General features: G+C 47.3%; 1 protein-coding gene across 2 annotated transcripts in view; it reads left to right on the top strand.

Annotated features, from left to right (window-relative positions):
* Positions 1-20,256, top strand: part of LOC140392850 (ephrin type-A receptor 8-like) — a 504,074-nt gene that overhangs the window by 295,688 nt on the left and 188,130 nt on the right. Inside the window, exons 5-6 of one of the 2 annotated variants that reach the window (XM_072478582.1) lie at positions 1,735-1,804; positions 10,470-10,566. In XM_072478582.1, the coding sequence (XP_072334683.1) occupies positions 1,735-1,804; positions 10,470-10,566 (167 nt within the window). Of the gene's footprint in view, positions 1-1,641; positions 1,805-10,469; positions 10,567-20,256 lie in introns of both variants that reach the window. The other variant, XM_072478581.1, reaches the window with a different exon arrangement.

Raw genomic sequence — 20,256 nt, 5'->3', positions numbered from 1 at the left:
AACTGGCCTATAACATCTATGCCTTCCTAACTCAATTGCTGTCTCTTCTAATTTTGGCTGTGCATCTCTCCTTGCTGAACCTTCTCTCAGGATCTGAACCCCCTGCCAAATTAGTTTAAACCCTTCCCAACAGCACTAGCAAGGACGCTGGTCCCATTGGAGATTACAGGTTTGGAAGGTGCTGTCAAAGGGTTTTATGCCCATGTGTTAGGTATCAGTTGAGCCAATATGGAGAGGAAAGTCAGGCAGGCAGGATCGTACATGGGTTTCAAATTCCATCTCAAAGTCATTCTGTTCATTCAAAGGGATGGATAATTAGGAAGGCCACTTGCACATCCCCAGTTTCTCTTACTATTGGGCTAGCTGCTTAGACAATATTCAAGATACTCAAGAAGCTCGACAAAGCAGCCCACTTTATTGCTACCCCTTCCGCAATCCTTCACTCCCTCCACCACTGAGGAACAGTGGCAGCCGCTTATACCATCTACAAGCTGCACTGCAGGAACTCACCAAGGTTTCTTCGGTAACACATTTGAAACTCATGACCACCACCATCGAGAAGGACTAGTGCAGTAAATACCTGGGAACCCACTACCTGGAAGTTCCCCTCCAAGTCACTCACCATCCCGACTTGGAAATATATCGCCTTTCCTTCACTGTCTCTGGGTCAAAATCCTGGAACTCCCTCCCGAACAGCAGAGTGGGTGTACCTACACCATAGGGAGTGCAGCGGTTCAAGAAGGCAGCTTACCACCACCTTCTGAAGGGCAACCAGCGATGCCCACATCACGTAAATTAGGGATTCCCTCCCTAAACATCTCTGCTTCTTAAACACCTCTGCCTGTTTCCTCCTTTAAGATGCTCTTTGGAACCTGCTTCTTTGGTTGCGCTTTTTGTCACAGTGCCACATTTCATATGGCTCAGTGTCACATTTCACTGAAAGCAGTCCTTTGTATCACCTTGGATGTTTTACCATGTTAAAGGAGTTATATTACTATGAGTTCTTGCAGATTGTGTTGGTTTCCTTCGTGGTTGAGATTGTGGCTGAGGATGTTCTTTAGATGTTGCAGCCCAACCCAAAATATATAATTGTCCACCTTTGAGATCCTCACTTCCCTGCTGTGTCTTTTCAACATAAATAGCTTTCATTTCAGGTGTACCTCATTTCGCTGATTTCTGCACTTTAATTTTGAATTGCCAAACCCTCCTGGATTATTCTAGATCCTCCTGGAATTAAACACTTCCCCCAAAAATGAGAGGGCCACTTTTGTTCCAACCAGGCACACAGGACTAGCATGGCCACAATGGCTCCAGGTTGTGATGTGAGGCCCTGGCGTATGCACATTCTGGTATAACCACACGATGGATAGAGTGGCTTCTGAAGCACAGAGGATTGTGGGTATTGTAGCCACCATAATTGACTGATTGACATATTGGGCAACCATTGGTGGGAGCATGAAATTGGGATGGTTGGACGCAGAATGTGATGAAACCAACTGGAATATGGTCCAATCCGAGTTGACAGCCCTATTCGTAATTCTATATCGATCTGAGTTTGCAGCTACTGACATGTAATATGAGTAATGACTCGCAGTCTACCTCAAGCTGCTCCTCAAATGGGGTATTTTTACTGTCCCACAGGGTAAGGAACAGCAGAGTTACTCCACACTGAAAGCCAGGGGAACAAGTGTGACAGTCTCCAACCTGAAACCTGGAACTCGTTATGTATTTCAGGTTCGAGCCCGTACATCAGCTGGGTGTGGCCGATTCAGCCAGACTGTCGAGATTGAAACTGCAAAATCAGGTATGTGCAACGCGGGCTCCCAAACAATGGATCTGTCGGATTTTTATTGAACATAAATGATGGGCGGCTGCCTCTCAGAGGGGGAAAGGCACTGCTGCTAATCTCACCTCCTAGATCAAGCCTAACATTTAACAGAGCAAGAACATTTCAGAGAGATATTGCTGTAAGAGGCTGGTGTGGAGTATAGGAATGAGAGAGGCAAGAGACAGAGTAGGCCATTCTGATTTTCGCATCATCCACCAGTCTATACCCTCATGGCTTCAGGGGAGTAAAGCCAACACTCATGAAGCACACTCCCCCTAACAGAGCCCGACACGACTGGAGCACACTCCCCCTAACACAGCCCAACACTACTGGAGCACACTCCCCCTAACAGAGCCCAACACTAATGGAGCACAGTCCCTTCAACAGAGCCCAACACGAATGGAGCACACTCCCCCTAACAGAGCCCAACACTAATGGAGCACACTCCCTTCAACAGAGCCCAACACGAATGAAGCACACTCCCCCTAACAGAGCCCAACACTAATGAAGCACACTCCCCCTAACAGAGCCCAACACTAATAGAAGCCAACACTAATGGAGCACATTCCCCCTAATGGAACCCACCATGAATTGAGCACACTTCCCCGAACAGAACCCAACACTAATGAAGCACACGCCCCCTAACAGAGCCCAACACTAATGAAGCACACTCCCCTAACAGAGCCCGACACTAATGAAGCACACTCCCCTAACAGAGCCCAACACTAATGAAGCACACTCCCCCTAACAGACCCCAACACTAATAAAGCACACTCCCCCTAACAGAGCCCAACACTAATGGAGCACACTCCCCTAACAGAGCCCAACACTAATGGAGCACACTCCCCCTAATAGAACCCAACACTAATGGAGCACATTCCCCCTAATGGAACCCACCACGAATGGAGCACACTTCCCCGAACAGAACCCAACACTAATGAAGCACACTCCCCGAACAGAGCCCGACACTAATGAAGCACACTCCCCTAACAGAGCCCAACACTAATGAAGCACACTCCCCCTAACAGAGCCCAACACTAATAAAGCACACTCCCCCTAACAGAGCCCAACACTAATGGAGCACACTCCCCCTAATAGAACCCAACACTAATGGAGCACATTCCCCCTAATGGAACCCACCACGAATGGAGCACACTTCCCCGAACAGATCCCAACACTAATGAAGCACACTCCCCCTAACAGAACCCAACACTAACGGAGCACGCTCCCTTCAATAGATCCCAACATTAATGGAGCACACTGCCCCTAACAGAGCCCAACACTAATGAAGCACACTCCCCCTAACAGAGCCCAACACTAATAAAGCACACTCCCCCTAACAGAGCCCAACACTAATGGAGCACACTCCCCTAACAGAGCCCAACACTAATGGAGCACACTCCCCCTAATAGAACCCAACACTAATGGAGCACATTCCCCCTAATGGAACCCACCACGAATGGAGCACACTTCCCCGAACAGATCCCAACACTAATGAAGCACACGCCCCCTAACAGAGCCCAACACTAATGAAGCACACACCCTTCAACAGATCCCAACACTAATGGAGTACACTCCCCCCTAACAGAGTCCAACACTAATGAAGCACACTCCCCCTAACAGAACCCAACACTAACGGAGCACGCTCCCTTCAATAGATCCCAACATTAATGGAGCACACTGCCCCTAACAGAGCCCAACACTAATGAAGCACACTCCCCTTAACAGAGCCCAACACTAATGGAGCACACTCCCCCTAACAGAGCCCAACACTAATGAAGCACACTCCCCCTAACAGAGCCCAACACTAATGGAGCACACTCCCCCTAACAGAGCCCAACACTAATGGAGCACACTCCCCCTAACAGAGCCCAACGCTAATGAAGCACACCCCCCTAACAGAGCCCAACACTAATGGAGCACACTCCCCCTAACAGAGCCCAACACTAAGGAAGCACACTCCCCCTAACAGAGCCCAACACTAATGGAGCACACTCCCCCTAACAGAGCCCAACACTAATGAAGCACACTCCCCCTAACAGAGCCCAACACTAATGAAGCACACTCCCCCTAACAGAGCCCAACACTAATGGAGCACACTCCCCCTAACAGAGCCCAACACTAATGAAGCACACTCCCCTAACAGAACCCAACACTAATGAAGCACACTCCCCTAACAGTGCCCAACACTAATGGAGCACACTCCCCCTAACAGAGCCCAACGCTAATGAAGCACACTCCCCCTAACAGAGCCCAACACTAATGGAGCACACTCCCCCTAACAGAACCCAACACGAATGAAGCACACTCCCCCTAACAGAGCCCAACACGAATGAAGCACACTCCCCTAACAGACCCCAACACTAATGAAGCACACTCCCCCTAACAGAGCCCAACACTAATGAAGAACACTCCCCTTAACAGAGCCCAACACTAATGGAGCACACTCCCCCTAACAGAGCCCAACACTAATGAAGCACACTCCCCCTAACAGAGCCCAACACTAATGGAGCACACTCCCCCTAATAGAACCCAACACTAATGGAGCACATTCCCCCTAATGGAACCCACCACGAATGGAGCACACTTCCCCGAACAGATCCCAACACTAATGAAGCACACGCCCCCTAACAGAGCCCAACACTAATGAAGCACACTCCTTTTAACAGATCCCAACACTAATGAAGCACACACCCTTCAACAGATCCCAACACTAATGGAGTACACTCCCCCCTAACAGAGTCCAACACTAATGAAGCACACTCCCCCTAACAGAACCCAACACTAACGGAGCACGCTCCCTTCAATAGATCCCAACATTAATGGAGCACACTGCCCCTAACAGAGCCCAACACTAATGAAGCACACTCCCCCTAACAGACCCCAACACTAATAAAGCACACTCCCCCTAACAGAGCCCAACACTAATGGAGCACACTCCCCTAACAGAGCCCAACACTAATGGAGCACACTCCCCCTAATAGAACCCAACACTAATGGAGCACATTCCCCCTAATGGAACCCACCACGAATGGAGCACACTTCCCCGAACAGAACCCAACACTAATGAAGCACACTCCCCGAACAGAGCCCGACACTAATGAAGCACACTCCCCTAACAGAGCCCAACACTAATGAAGCACACTCCCCCTAACAGACCCCAACACTAATAAAGCACACTCCCCCTAACAGAGCCCAACACTAATAAAGCACACTCCCCCTAACAGAGCCCAACACTAATGGAGCACACTCCCCCTAATAGAACCCAACACTAATGGAGCACATTCCCCCTAATGGAACCCACCACGAATGGAGCACACTTCCCCGAACAGATCCCAACACTAATGAAGCACACTCCCCCTAACAGAACCCAACACTAACGGAGCACGCTCCCTTCAATAGATCCCAACATTAATGGAGCACACTGCCCCTAACAGAGCCCAACACTAATGAAGCACACTCCCCCTAACAGAGCCCAACACTAATAAAGCACACTCCCCCTAACAGAGCCCAACACTAATGGAGCACACTCCCCTAACAGAGCCCAACACTAATGGAGCACACTCCCCCTAATAGAACCCAACACTAATGGAGCACATTCCCCCTAATGGAACCCACCACGAATGGAGCACACTTCCCCGAACAGATCCCAACACTAATGAAGCACACGCCCCCTAACAGAGCCCAACACTAATGAAGCACACTCCTTTTAACAGATCCCAACACTAATGAAGCACACACCCTTCAACAGATCCCAACACTAATGGAGTACACTCCCCCCTAACAGAGCCCAACACTAATGAAGCACACTCCCCCTAACAGAGCCCAACACTAATGAAGCACACTCCCCCTAACAGAGCCCAACACTAATGGAGCACACTCCCCCTAACAGAGCCCAACACTAATGGAGCACACTCCCCCTAACAGAGCCCAACGCTAATGAAGCACACCCCCCTAACAGAGCCCAACACTAATGGAGCACACTCCCCCTAACAGAGCCCAACACTAAGGAAGCACACTCCCCCTAACAGAGCCCAACACTAATGGAGCACACTCCCCCTAACAGAGCCCAACACTAATGAAGCACACTCCCCCTAACAGAGCCCAACACTAATGAAGCACACTCCCCCTAACAGAGCCCAACACTAATGGAGCACACTCCCCCTAACAGAGCCCAACACTAATGAAGCACACTCCCCTAACAGAACCCAACACTAATGAAGCACACTCCCCTAACAGTGCCCAACACTAATGGAGCACACTCCCCCTAACAGAGCCCAACGCTAATGAAGCACACTCCCCCTAACAGAGCCCAACACTAATGGAGCACACTCCCCCTAACAGAACCCAACACGAATGAAGCACACTCCCCCTAACAGAGCCCAACACGAATGAAGCACACTCCCCTAACAGACCCCAACACTAATGAAGCACACTCCCCCTAACAGAGCCCAACACTAATGAAGAACACTCCCCTTAACAGAGCCCAACACTAATGGAGCACACTCCCCCTAACAGAGCCCAACACTAATGAAGCACACTCCCCCTAACAGAGCCCAACACTAATGGAGCACACTCCCCCTAATAGAACCCAACACTAATGGAGCACATTCCCCCTAATGGAACCCACCACGAATGGAGCACACTTCCCCGAACAGATCCCAACACTAATGAAGCACACGCCCCCTAACAGAGCCCAACACTAATGAAGCACACTCCTTTTAACAGATCCCAACACTAATGAAGCACACACCCTTCAACAGATCCCAACACTAATGGAGTACACTCCCCCCTAACAGAGTCCAACACTAATGAAGCACACTCCCCCTAACAGAACCCAACACTAACGGAGCACGCTCCCTTCAATAGATCCCAACATTAATGGAGCACACTGCCCCTAACAGAGCCCAACACTAATGAAGCACACTCCCCCTAACAGAGCCCAACACTAATAAAGCACACTCCCCCTAACAGAGCCCAACACTAATGGAGCACACTCCCCTAACAGAGCCCAACACTAATGGAGCACACTCCCCCTAATAGAACCCAACACTAATGGAGCACATTCCCCCTAATGGAACCCACCACGAATGGAGCACACTTCCCCGAACAGATCCCAACACTAATGAAGCACACGCCCCCTAACAGAGCCCAACACTAATGAAGCACACTCCTTTTAACAGATCCCAACACTAATGAAGCACACACCCTTCAACAGATCCCAACACTAATGGAGTACACTCCCCCCTAACAGAGTCCAACACTAATGAAGCACACTCCCCCTAACAGAACCCAACACTAACGGAGCACGCTCCCTTCAATAGATCCCAACATTAATGGAGCACACTGCCCCTAACAGAGCCCAACACTAATGAAGCACACTCCCCTTAACAGAGCCCAACACTAATGGAGCACACTCCCCCTAACAGAGCCCAACACTAATGAAGCACACTCCCCCTAACAGAGCCCAACACTAATGGAGCACACTCCCCCTAACAGAGCCCAACACTAATGGAGCACACTCCCCCTAACAGAGCCCAACGCTAATGAAGCACACTCCCCCTAACAGAGCCCAACACTAATGGAGCACACTCCCCCTAACAGAGCCCAACACTAAGGAAGCACACTCCCCCTAACAGAGCCCAACACTAATGGAGCACACTCCCCCTAACAGAGCCCAACACTAATGAAGCACACTCCCCCTAACAGAGCCCAACACTAATGAAGCACACTCCCCCTAACAGAGCCCAACACTAATGGAGCACACTCCCCCTAACAGAGCCCAACACTAATGAAGCACACTCCCCTAACAGAACCCAACACTAATGAAGCACACTCCCCTAACAGTGCCCAACACTAATGGAGCACACTCCCCCTAACAGAGCCCAACGCTAATGAAGCACACTCCCCCTAACAGAGCCCAACACTAATGGAGCACACTCCCCCTAACAGAACCCAACACGAATGAAGCACACTCCCCCTAACAGAGCCCAACACGAATGAAGCACACTCCCCTAACAGACCCCAACACTAATGAAGCACACTCCCCCTAACAGAGCCCAACACTAATGAAGAACACTCCCCTTAACAGAGCCCAACACTAATGGAGCACACTCCCCCTAACAGAGCCCAACACTAATGAAGCACACTCCCCCGAACAGAGCCCAACACTAACGGAGCACATTCCCCCTAACAGAGCCCAACACTAATGGAGCACACTCCCCTAACAGAGCCCAACACTAATGAAGGGCACTCCCCCTAACAGAGCCCAACACTAATGGAGCAAATTCCCCATAACAGAACCCAACACTAATGAAGCACACTCCCCTTAACAGAACCCAACACTAACGGAGCACACTCCCTTCAACAGAGCCCAATACTAATGAAGCACACACCCTTTAACAGATCCCAACACTAATGAAGCACACACCCTTTAACAGATCCCAACACTAATGGAGCACACTCCCTTCAACAGAGCCAAACACTAATGGAGCACCATCCCCCTAACACAGCCCAACACTAATGAAGCACACACCCTTTAACAGATCGCAACATTAATGGAGCACACTCCCCCTAACACAGCCCAACACTAATGAAGCACACACCCTTCAACAGATCCCAACACTAATGGAGCACACTGCCCCTAACAGAGCCCAACACTAATGGAGCACACTGGCCCTAACAGAGTCCAACACTAATGGAGCACACTCCCCCTAACAGAGCCCAACACTAATGGAGCACACTGCCCCTAACAGAGTCCAACACTAATGAAGCACACTTCCCCTGACAGAACCCAACACTAATGGAGCACACTCCCCCTAACAGAACCCAACACTAATGGAGCACACTCCCCCTAACAGAACCCAACAACACAGGAGCAAACTCCCCTAACAGAGCCCAACACTAATGGAGCAAACTCCCCTAACAGAGCCCAACACTAATGGAGCACACTGCGCTCAACACAAATGGACCACACTCTCCCTCACAGAGCCCTATCTCTCTGAAGAATTCCGGTAAGTGCAGACATTCTGTTGATGAGTATTAAGCCCAAGAGTCGTATTTTAGAAAGCAGAATTCCAAAAATCGTATCTGATGGAAAGTAATTTAGTTTTACATGTGTAGCTGCCTCTATTAACCATGGATGTGCAAAAGGAGACCTGCCCCTGTTCTCACCCTAGTTGGTGCTGTGATTGGGGCCAGGAGTTCCTGCTCCAGCACCATTTTGACTAAGCTTGAGATCCACTCCATCTCACAAACAGTGCTAGTCTAAACCTCGGTTCCTCTACCTTGTCAGGAGGTACCAAGATTCATTAAAGATTTATCACTATACTGCTCTCGATGAACTTTCTTGGAGGGAAAATGAAAAACACAGTCTTGGATTTTCACCAAGGTCATGGTGAAAATTTCAGATACACCCAAAAATCAGAAGTCCTACTTGTCAACATGGCACTTCTCATTTTTACGAAGGTTGGTTTGGGGACAGTGCATGTTTCGTCCATTCATGGTTAATGGAGGAAGTTGGCCATTTAAATCACCACTGAAGTGGGATTTTGGGATGCCAGGAGTGTACAATCCATATTAAACCAGATGCAGGTCTGAACTTGGCAGATACTAAGGTATCCATTTGGATCTAGTCCCGGGGCACTTTTGGGAGTGGTAAGGTTTCCTTTGTGGTAGGTCAGGTGCCATTTGGAATTGTTAAAAGTAGGGATAAATGTGAGTGAATAATACATAAACCCATTTCTGTCAAACTCATTGAAATTGTCAACAGGTCTGTCAAAATCAACTGTCAAAATTGTCAGAGGCACCTGTCAATGGGACCTGCCAAAGGGAGCTGTCAATCTTTGAAAGGAAAATGCCTCAAGTGGTACAAAAGTGGTTACTTGCTATTTCACTTTGTGGACATATGTCTGAGGATTTCCATGACTAGATTAATGCTGCATGACTGATTTTACAACCATCCATTAGCACAGTAGTGTGCCTGCCACTTCACAGTTTGATTGACGCCTACAAGTGACTATAGACACTTTGATCTGAGACTGCATTCCAATTGCTTGTTGTGATAAGGAGTTACAAACTTGAATGAAATGTTTGTTGTTAAAAGGCATTATTTTGTTGAAATAGGTTTTTATGAATGAATGTTTATTTCAATGTAGCAAAGTGCAATAGATACTTAGAACTTTATTTTATCTTTGCATGGTCCTGAGGTCTGCTCATGGTGGATATAAGAAGAGTTGGCATGGTAGATGTAAGGGTAAAAGGTGCTGGGTGGTGAGTAAAGGGTTAACATGCATTGCTATTAAGATAACATGGGTCTATAAAGGGCCTTGGGGTGCATGAAGTGGCAATGGGTTGGCATGGGTGGGGAATGTGGAGTTTGTGGGGATTGAGGAGTGTGAGAAGTGAGTGCTGTTTTATCTTTTAATGTTTATTTTTGTATACAGTGCTGGAACCCATGCAGGCCTTCCACCTAGCTCACCACCGCACTCGGCAACCTATGAATCACTGGTTATTTAAGGGAAATATAAGATTGTTCATTTATCTTAAAGCTGCTTAATCATGAGAGGCAGAACCAAAATCTAATTGGTTTACATTGTGACATCTTATTATATTAACAGTGTTTTCTCTCTCTTTCTTGTAGTCTCGCTCCGATATGATACCACCACAATCATTTGGATCTGCTTTGCTTTAGTTACTGGGCTCATCGTTCTGTTGGCAATGTTTATCTGCAGGAAAAGGTAAAAGTCATGCAATAGCACACTGAAATTTGAGAGTTAGGAGGAGAACATTACTCCATCGAGACTAAGCTGACCGTCATTTTGCTTTATGTGACTCGGGGAGCCTTAGTGCATTCTGGGTCCAATGATATCCAGAAACAGGACTTGTAGGCTCATTATTTGACCTTTCAGAATGTATCTGTTGACTGCCTGTTATCTCTATACAGTTTTGTGCTTAAAATTGACACTTACCAATGAGGAATCGCACAATCTGTATGAAACCAACCATTCTGAAGCATCAGACATATCCCGCATTGCTGCATTTAGTTGTTGCATGACCACATCCACCCATCCAGCCTGAAGTATATCCCAAACATGAATCATGCTCTGTGTGAAGAAGAACATTCTGATATCAGTCCAGAAGCTAACTTTTACTAGTTTGACCTATCTCCCATTGTCCTATCCACACAGTTTACTTTAAAGTGCATTCCTTTAACAATCTTCTATCCCCTCACAGAATCACCTCCCCACCTCATTTTTCCAGGTTGAACAGCCCACGACTCGCCAGCTCATCCTCATAACTCAAACTCGATGTTCTTTTCAGCCTGATGGCCCCTTTTGTTTCTCAGTGACCAAACAGTGGTCAAGATGTTGGCCATTGCAATTCATTTTTCCCGCCAGCAGCGCACCCCTCTCTATGGGTTTCCCGACGGCATGGGGTGGTCACAATGGGAAATCCCATTGACAATCAGCGGGATGATAGAGAAGCACGAGGCTGGCAGACTGGAGAATCCCGCCTTTGCCTGACCAGAGCCTTAAATCACTTGAAGATTCCCACCTCTGGTTGTACTGTACTGAATTGGATAGCGTTCAACATCAGATTGGCAGTGCTGGTTGCTGCTTTGCATTTGTTGGATTTCATAGAATTGACAGTGCAGAAGGAAGCCATTCGGCCCATTGAGTCTGCACCGGCCATTGGAAGGAGCACCCCACTTAAGCCCATGCCTCCACCCTATCCCCGTAACCCCACCTAACCTTTTTGGACACTGAGGGCAATTTTAGCCTGGCCAATCCACCTAACCTACACATCTTTGGACTGTGGGAGGAAACCAGAGCACCCGGAAGAAACCCAAGCAGACACGGGGAGAATGTGCAGACTCCGCACAGACAGTGACCTAAGCCGGGAATCGGACCTGGGACCCTGGAGCTGTGAAGCAACTGTGCTAACCACTGTTTTACCGTGTTGCAAACACTTTTGGCTCTCTTTAGACTATTTCATGAAATCTGTGTGTTGCATTTTGCACTTGCCTCCATGGAATTTAATCTCCCATTGTTGAACTCCATCACATATCCTGTTTAACCCATTCTGTCTTCTCCTTTCCACATAAATCAGAAGGGAAGAACAATCATTCACCTTTCCATTGTCCAGTGTCCAAGTGCCAATTGGACATTCAGGAAAATCTGCACTCAAACTCCCGAGCAACCTTCTTGACAAAGAAATGGCCCAAGGAAAATGACTCAAAGCAAAAATATCAGTCATTTATGGTCATATAATAGGGGGGCTATTTGCTAGTGTGGGTGGGGAGTGTTTAAACTAATGTGGCAGGGGGGTGGGAAACGATGCAGGAAGTCGGAAGGTAGTAAAACAGGAACAGAAACAAAAAGCAGTACGGGGGAAAGTGTAAGGCAGAGAAGCCATAGTCTAAAATCTAACAGGGCGACAGTACAAGGTACAGTGACTGAGGGGAACTCAGTGAATTGGCCCAGTAATACTAAAAGGAATAAAACGGAAAGTAAAAACATAAATGGAAAGGGACGCGGCAGGTTGTTACATAAAGATATGGGTTCAACGACAAGGAAAATTAGGAGAAGCGTAAAGAGGAAAAATAATTTAGGAGAGGTTACTGATCAAGGTGTTAAGATTCAAAACAGGTATAAAAGCCAACATAAGTGTACCTTACCTGAATGCTCGTAGTATTCGGAATAAGGTAAAAGTTGATGGCGCAAATCATCGTGAATGACTATGATTTAGTAGCCATCACTGAAACATGGTTAAAGGATGGTCACGACTGGGAGTTAAATATCCAAGGGTATCAAACTATTCGAAAGGACAGAGTGGATGGTAAGGGGAGGTGGTGTAGCTCTGTTATTTAAAGATGACAGCCGGGTAATAGGAAGGGATGACATCAGTGCGATGGAGGATAAGGTTGAATCCATTTGGGTGGAAATCAGGAATAGTAAGGCAAAAAAGGTCACTGATAGGAGTAGTCTATAGTCCACCAAATAGTAACATTATGGTGGGGCAGGCAATAAACAAAGAAATAACTGATGCATGTAGAAATGGTACAGCAGTTATCATGGGGGATTTTAATCTACATGTCGATTGGTTTAACCAGGTCAGTCAAAGCAGCCTTGAGGAGGAGTTTATAGAATGTATCCACGATAGTTTTCTAGAACAGTATGAAATGGAACCTACGAGGGATCAAGCGGTCCGAGATCTGGTCCTGTGTAATGAGACAGGATTGATTAATGATCTCATAGTTAGGGATCTTCTCGGAAGGAGCAATCATAATATGGTGGAATTTAAAATACAGTTGGAGGGCGAGAAGATAAAATCAAGCACTAGTGCTTTGTGCTTAAACAAACGAGATTACAATGGGATGAGAGAAGAGCTAGCTAAGGTAGACTGGGAACAAAGACTTTATGGTGAAACAGTTGAGGGACAGTGGAGAACCTTCCAAGCGATTTTTCACAGTGCTCAGCAAAGGTTTATACCAACAAAAAGGAAGGACGGTAGAAAGAGGGAAAATCGACCGTGGATATCTAAGGAAATAAGGGAGAGTATCAAATTGAAGGAAAAAGCATACAAAGTGGCAAAGATTAGTGGGAGACTAGAAGACTGGGAAATCTTTAGGGGGCAACAGAAAGCTACTAAAAAAGCTATAAAGAAGAGTAAGATAGATTATGAGAGTAAACTTGCTCAGAGTATAAAAACAGACAGTAAAAGTTTCGACAAATATATAAAACAGAAAAGAGTGGCTAAGGTAAATATTGGTCCTTTAGAGGATGAGAAGGGAGATTCAATAATGGGAGATGAGGAAATGGCTGAGATACTGAACAGTTTTTTGGGTTGGTCTTCACAGTGGAAGCCACAAATAACATGCCAGTGACTGATGGAAATGAGCCTATGACAGGTGAAGACCTTGAGATGATTTTTATCACTAAGGAGGTAGTGATGGGCAGGCTAAAGGTAGACAAATATCCTGGCCCTGATGGAATGCATCCCAGAGTGCTAAAAGAGATGGCTAGGGAAATTGCAAATGCACTAGTGATAATTTACCAAAATTTACTAGATTCTGGGGTTGTCCCAGCGGATTGGAAATTAGCAAACGTGACACCACTGTTTAAAAAAGGAGGTAGGCAGAAAGCAGGTAATTATAGGCCAGTGAGCTTAACTTCGGTAGGAGGGAAGGTGCTGGAATCTATCATCAAGGAAGAAATGGCGAGGCATCTGGATGGAAATTGTCCCATTGGGCAGACACAGCATGGGTTCATAAAGGGCAGGTCGTGCCTAAATAATTCAGTGGAATTTTTTGAAGGCATTACCAGTGCGGTAGATAATGGGGAGCCAATGGATGTGGTATATCTGGATTTCCAGAAAGCTTTTGACAAGGTGCCACACAAAAGATCACAGCATAAGATAAAGATGCATGGCATTACGGATTATGGATGCAGGGCAGCACGGTAGCATTGTGGATAGCACAATTGCTTCACAGCTCCAGGGTCCCAGGTTCGATTCCGACTTTGGTCACTGTCTGTGCGGAGTCTGCACATCCTCCCCGTGTGTGCGTGGGTTTCCTCCGGGTGCTCCGGTTTCCTCCCACAGTCGAAAGATGTGCAGGTTAGGTGGATTGGCCATGATAAATTGCCCTTAATGTCCAAAATTGCCCTTAGTGTTGGGTGGGGTTACTGGGTTATGGGGATAGGGTGGAGGTGTTGGACCTTGGGTAAGGTGCTCTTTCCAAGAGCCGGTGCAGACTTGATGGGCCGAATGGCCTCCTTCTACACTGTAAATTCTATGATCTACGATTAAGGGTAAAGTAGTAGCATGGATAGAGGATTGGTTAATTAATAGAAAGCAAAGAGTGGGGATTAATGGGTGTTTCTCTGGTTGGCAATCAGTAGCTTGTGGTGTCCCTCAGCGTTCAGTGTTGGGCCCTCAATTATTCACAATTTACATAGATGATTTGGAGTTGGGGACCAAGGGCAATGTGTCCAAGTTTGCAGACGACACAAAGATGAGTGGTAAAGCAAAAAGTGCAGAGGATACCGGAAGTCTGCAGAGGGATTTGGATAGGTTAAGTGAATGGGCTAGGGTCTGGCAGATGGAATACAATGTTGACAAATATGAGGTTATCCATTTTGGTAGGAATAATAGCAAAAGGGATTATTATTTAAATGATAAAATATTAAAACATACTGCTGTGCAGAGAGACCTGGGTGTGCTAGTACATGAGCCGCAAAAAGTTGGTTTACAGGTGCAACAGATGATTAAGAAGGCAAATGGAATTTTGTCCTTCATTGCTAGAGGGATGAGTTTAAGACTAGGGAGGATATGCTGCAATTGTATAAGGTTTTAGTGAGGCCACACCTGGAGTATTGTATTCAGTTTTGGTCTCCTTACCTGAGAAAGGACGTACTGGCGCTGGAGGGTGTGCAGAGGAGATTCACTAGGTTAATCCCAGAGCTGAAGATGTTGGATTACGAGGAGAGGTTGAGTAGACTGGGACTGTACTCGTTGGAATTTAGAAGGATGCGGGGGGGGGATCTTATAGAAAACATATAAAATTATGACGGGAATAGATAGGATAGATGCGGGCAGGTTATTTCCACTGGCAGGTGAAAGCAGAACAAAGGGGCATAGCCACAAAATAAGGGGAAGCAGATTTAGGACTGAGCTTAGGAGGAACTTCTTCACCCAAAGGGTTGTGAATCTATGGAATTCCTTGCCCAGTGAAGCAGTTGAGGCTCCCTCATTAAATGTTTTTAAGATAAAGATAGTTTTTTGAAGGGATTAAGGGTTATGGTGTTCAGGCTGGAAAGTGGAGCTGAGTCCACAAAAGATCAGCCATGATCTCATTGAATGGCGGAGCAGACTCGAGGGGCCAGATGGCCTACTCCTGCTCCTAGTTCTTATGTTTATATTTTGACACATAAAGGCGGTGAGGCAATTCACCAAAATTCATCAAATAACATGAAATTGATCTCTGTAATACCATAATTCTCTCCACTGAAAAGAAAGATAGGTTCCCTGCATTGAATGCTAAGAATTCACATCAAGTTAATGATGTTTGGATTGTTGATATGTACATGGTATTGCAGATATGAGCACTGCTTAGGATCTTTGTCTCATTCAATGTTAACACAAGATCTTAGCAGTTACAGCCAATTCCAAGCATTTTGTGGGAACAAAAGGCGCCTGGCCTATTTGAGCTTTATTAAATAGACAAAGTAAGAAGTCTTACAACACCTGGTTAAAGTCCAACAGGTTTGTTTCAAACACTAGCTTTCGGAGCGCTGCTCCTTCCTCAGGTGAATGAAGAGGTATGTTCCAGAAACATATATATAGACAAATTCGAAGATGCAAGACAATGCTTTGAAAGCGAGACAGCGCAGAATCGCCGAGCAGAAACTGATAGCCAAGTTCCGCACAGATGAATGCGGCCTCAACCGGGACCTGGGATTCATGTCGCTTTACATTCATCCCCCACCATCTGGCCTGGGCTTGCAAAATTCTACCAACTGTCCTGGCTTGAGACAATTCACACCTCTTTAACCTGGGGTTACCCCTATCTCTGGATCTGTAAACACTTAATTAACTGCAAATGCTCGCATTCAAAGCATTGTCTTGTATCTTTGAATTTGTCTGTATATATGTTTCTGGAACATACCTCTTCATTCACCTGAGGAAGGAGCAGTGCTCCGAAAGCTAGTGTTTGAAACAAACCTGTTGGACTTTACCTGGTGTTGTAAGATTTCTTACTGTGCTCACCCCAGTCCAACGCCGGCATCTCCACATCATAAATAGACAAAGGCTGAGGTTTTGGTCTGAATTAATGAACACAAATAACTCTGAGAGATTTTGCAAAATTGCCTGGAGGTAAGTGCCTCCTTGTAGCGCAACAATTACTCACTCAAGTCGAGAAGTGATGAAGTCAATCGAGGCTTTATTAAGCAAGACTTGTTCCCCAGCAGCTCAGTTACAGAATGCGGCTGCTGGGAGAACCCGGGCTCTTATACCCCGCCTTGCTGGGCGGAGCCAGCAGGCGGCCGATCCAACCAGGACCCGGTGCCTGTCTGCCAATAGCCTCTCGGCTTCACAGGTACCATACTACCCCTAATACATACTCCTCATCACTGATGAAGATTTAGTTCCATGACCTGTGGCCAGGAGAGTGGAGGGGCATTGCTGGGGAGGTGGGGATAGGGTTTCCTTGCTTCAAGTTCTGCCATTGTGTCCTCATACAAATGAGATGTCAACCTGGTGACACTACGACATAGGACTACTAACATGCCAAACAGCAAGAAGCAGTATGCAATAGACAAAGAAAAGCAATCCCACAACTAACGGATCAGATCAAAGATCTCCAGTCCTACCACATCCTGGTGTGAATGGTAATGGACAATTAACCAACATTAGAGAAGAGAGAGAATCCACAAACATGATTGGGGAGCATTCATAAACATCTCCAACCAAAAATGGCAGGTGGATGATCCATCTTGCTCTACTCCTGAAGTCCTCTGCATCACAGATGCCAGTCTTTGGCCAATCCAATTTGCTCCACGTGATGTAAAGAAATGGCTGAAGGCACTGGATATGGAAAAAGCAATGGGCCCAGACAGCAATCCAACAGTAGTACTGAAGACCTGTGCTCCAGAACTAGCCGTGCCCCTAGTCTAGCTGTTCCAGTGCAGCTACAACACTGCCATTTACCTGGCGATGTGGAAAATTTCCCAGGTCTCATCCACAAACAGCAAGAGCAATACAATCTGACCAATTATCACCCCGCAAGCTTCCTCTTCACCTTCAGAAGGGGATGGAAGGTATCTTTATTGTCACAAGTAGGCTTACATTAACACTGCAATGAAGTTACTGTGAAAATCCCCTAGTCGACACACTCCGGCGCCTGTTTAGGTACACAGAGGGAGAATTCAGAATACCCAATTCACCTAATAGCACGACTTTCGGGACTTGCGGGAGAAAACCAGAGCACCTGGAGGAAACCCACGTAGACACGGGGAGGAGAACCTGTAACTCGGCACAGACAGTGACCCAAACGGAAATTGAACCCGGGTACCTGGAGCTGCTAACAACTGTACTACCCACTGTGCTACCATGTCACCCACCAGGGGCACTTGCTCAGCAATAACCTGCTCACTGATGCTCAATTTGGGTTCCACCAGCTCCATAATTCATTCCAGCTTTTGTGCAAACATGCACAAAAGAACTCAAGCGGTGCGGTGAGAGTGACTGCCCTTGACATCAAGGCAGCATTTGACTGAGTGTGACATTAAGCAGTCTCAGTAAAATTGAAGTCAATAAGAAGTGGGGGGAAGCTGTCCACTTCTAGGAACCAATAACCAGGAGATTACTGGATGAGTTCCTCAGGGTAGTATCCTAGGTCCAACCATCTTCAGCTGCGTCATCAATGACCTTTGGGCATGGGGATGTCTGCTGATGATGCACAATGTTCAGCATCATTCATGGTTCCTCAGATACTGAAGCAGCTTTTGTTCATGTGCAACAAAGCCTGAACAACATTCAGGCTTGGGCTGCTGAGTGGCAAATAATATTCATTCTTCACAAGTCCCATTGCTGCAAAGACAAGAGAATGTAACCATCTCTCCTTGACATTCACTGGCATTACTGAATCACAACTTGGGAGTTACAATTGATTAGAAACTTAACTAAGCAGGTCAGCAATTGGGCATTCCATGACCAGTAACTCACCTGATTCCCCAAAGATTTCCACCATCTCCAAGGCACAAGACAGGAATTTGATGGAATACCCACCACTTGGCTGGATGAGTGCCATTCTAAAAATACTGAAGAACCTGAAACCATCCAAGACAAAGCAGTCTCCTTGAATGGCATCCCATCTACTGCCTTCAATATTCACTCCCTTATTATGACCCAGTTAGGGGCCATGAATATTTAAGGGAGAAAGCTAAATCCCAGTAACATGATAAACAGAACTAGTCGTTTGGCAACAAATGTTAGGTAATGCTGAAAAAAGTTTGTCAAAGTTTTTCATTTTACATCAATCAGGACAGTTCACAAAAACACCAAGGTCTGGGCAACACATTTATACTGCATACGAAGTGTGTGTTGATTGGTTTGCAAGTGAACTGATTGGTTCGCATGTGGACTGATTGGTTTGCAAGTGGGCTCTGATTGGTCAAGGTCATAAAGAATGATCTAGTTGATGATGATTGATGGCTCACTGTCACCCATTCCCCAGACCATCAGCCTGGGTGGGCCTCTGGATTACCAGTGTAATGACATTATCACTACATCCATCTCCCCAATATATATATTTTTTCCTTCATTCTTTCATGGACTATGGGCAACGCAGGCAAGGCCAGCATTTGTTTCCTGTCTCTAATTGCCCTCGAACTGAGCGTTTTTTTTTTTAAAGAGTCAACCACATTGTTGTGGATCGAGAGTCACATGTAGGTGAGGGCCACTGATTTCCTTCCCTAAAGAGGTTTCAGATGGCTTTTTACATCAATCAGCAATGGTTACACGGTCATCATTAGTTGGAATTAGACTTTTAATTCCAGGAGCGAGATTCTCCGACCCCCCGCCGGGTCGGAGAATCGTCGGGGGCTGGCGTGAATCCCGCCCCCGCCGGTTGCCGAAGTCTCCGGCACCGGAGATTCGGCGGGGGCGGGAATCGCGCCGCGCTAGTTGGCGGGCACCCCCACGCGATTCTCCGGCCCGGATGGGCCAAAGTCCCGCCGCTAAAATGCCTGTCCCGCCGGCGTAAATTAAACCACCTACCTTACCGGCGGGACAAGGCGGCGCGGGCGGGCTCCGGGGTCCTGGGGGGGGCGCGGGGCGATCTGGCCCCGGTGGGTGCCCCCATGGTGGCCTGGCCCGCGATCGGGGCCCACCTATCTGCGGGCGGGCCTGTGCCGTGGGGGCACTCTTTTCCTTCCGCCTCCGCCACGGTCTCCACCATGGCGGAGGCAGAAGAGACTCCCTCCGCTGCGCATGCGTCGGAAGCTGTCAGCGGCTGCTGACGCTCCCGCGCATGCGCCGCCCGGAGATGTCATTTCTGCGCCAGCTGGCGGGGCACCAAAGGCCTTTTCCGCCAGGGCGGAAATTCATCCGGCGCCGACCTAGCCCCTTAAGGTTGGGGCTCGGCTCCCAAAGATGGGGAGCATTCCGCACCTTTGGGGCGGCGTGATGCCCGTCTGATTTGCGCCGTTTTGTGCGCCAGTCGGCGGACATCGCGCCGTTTCCGGAGAGTTTTGCCCCAGGTTTTTATTGAAATCAAATTTTACCGTATGCCGTGGTAGGATTCGAACCTAGGTCCCCAGAGCATGATTACACTGGGTCTCTGGATTACTAGTCCAGGACAATATCACTACTCCATCACCTCCCATGACTATATCTACAGATATAGAAAGGTGCACCAATGGTGA

This window comes from Scyliorhinus torazame, chromosome 16 (genome assembly GCF_047496885.1).
Source record: "Scyliorhinus torazame isolate Kashiwa2021f chromosome 16, sScyTor2.1, whole genome shotgun sequence".
Taxonomy (NCBI): Eukaryota; Metazoa; Chordata; class Chondrichthyes; order Carcharhiniformes; family Scyliorhinidae; genus Scyliorhinus; species Scyliorhinus torazame.
This window is presented reverse-complemented; position numbering and strand designations above follow the sequence as displayed.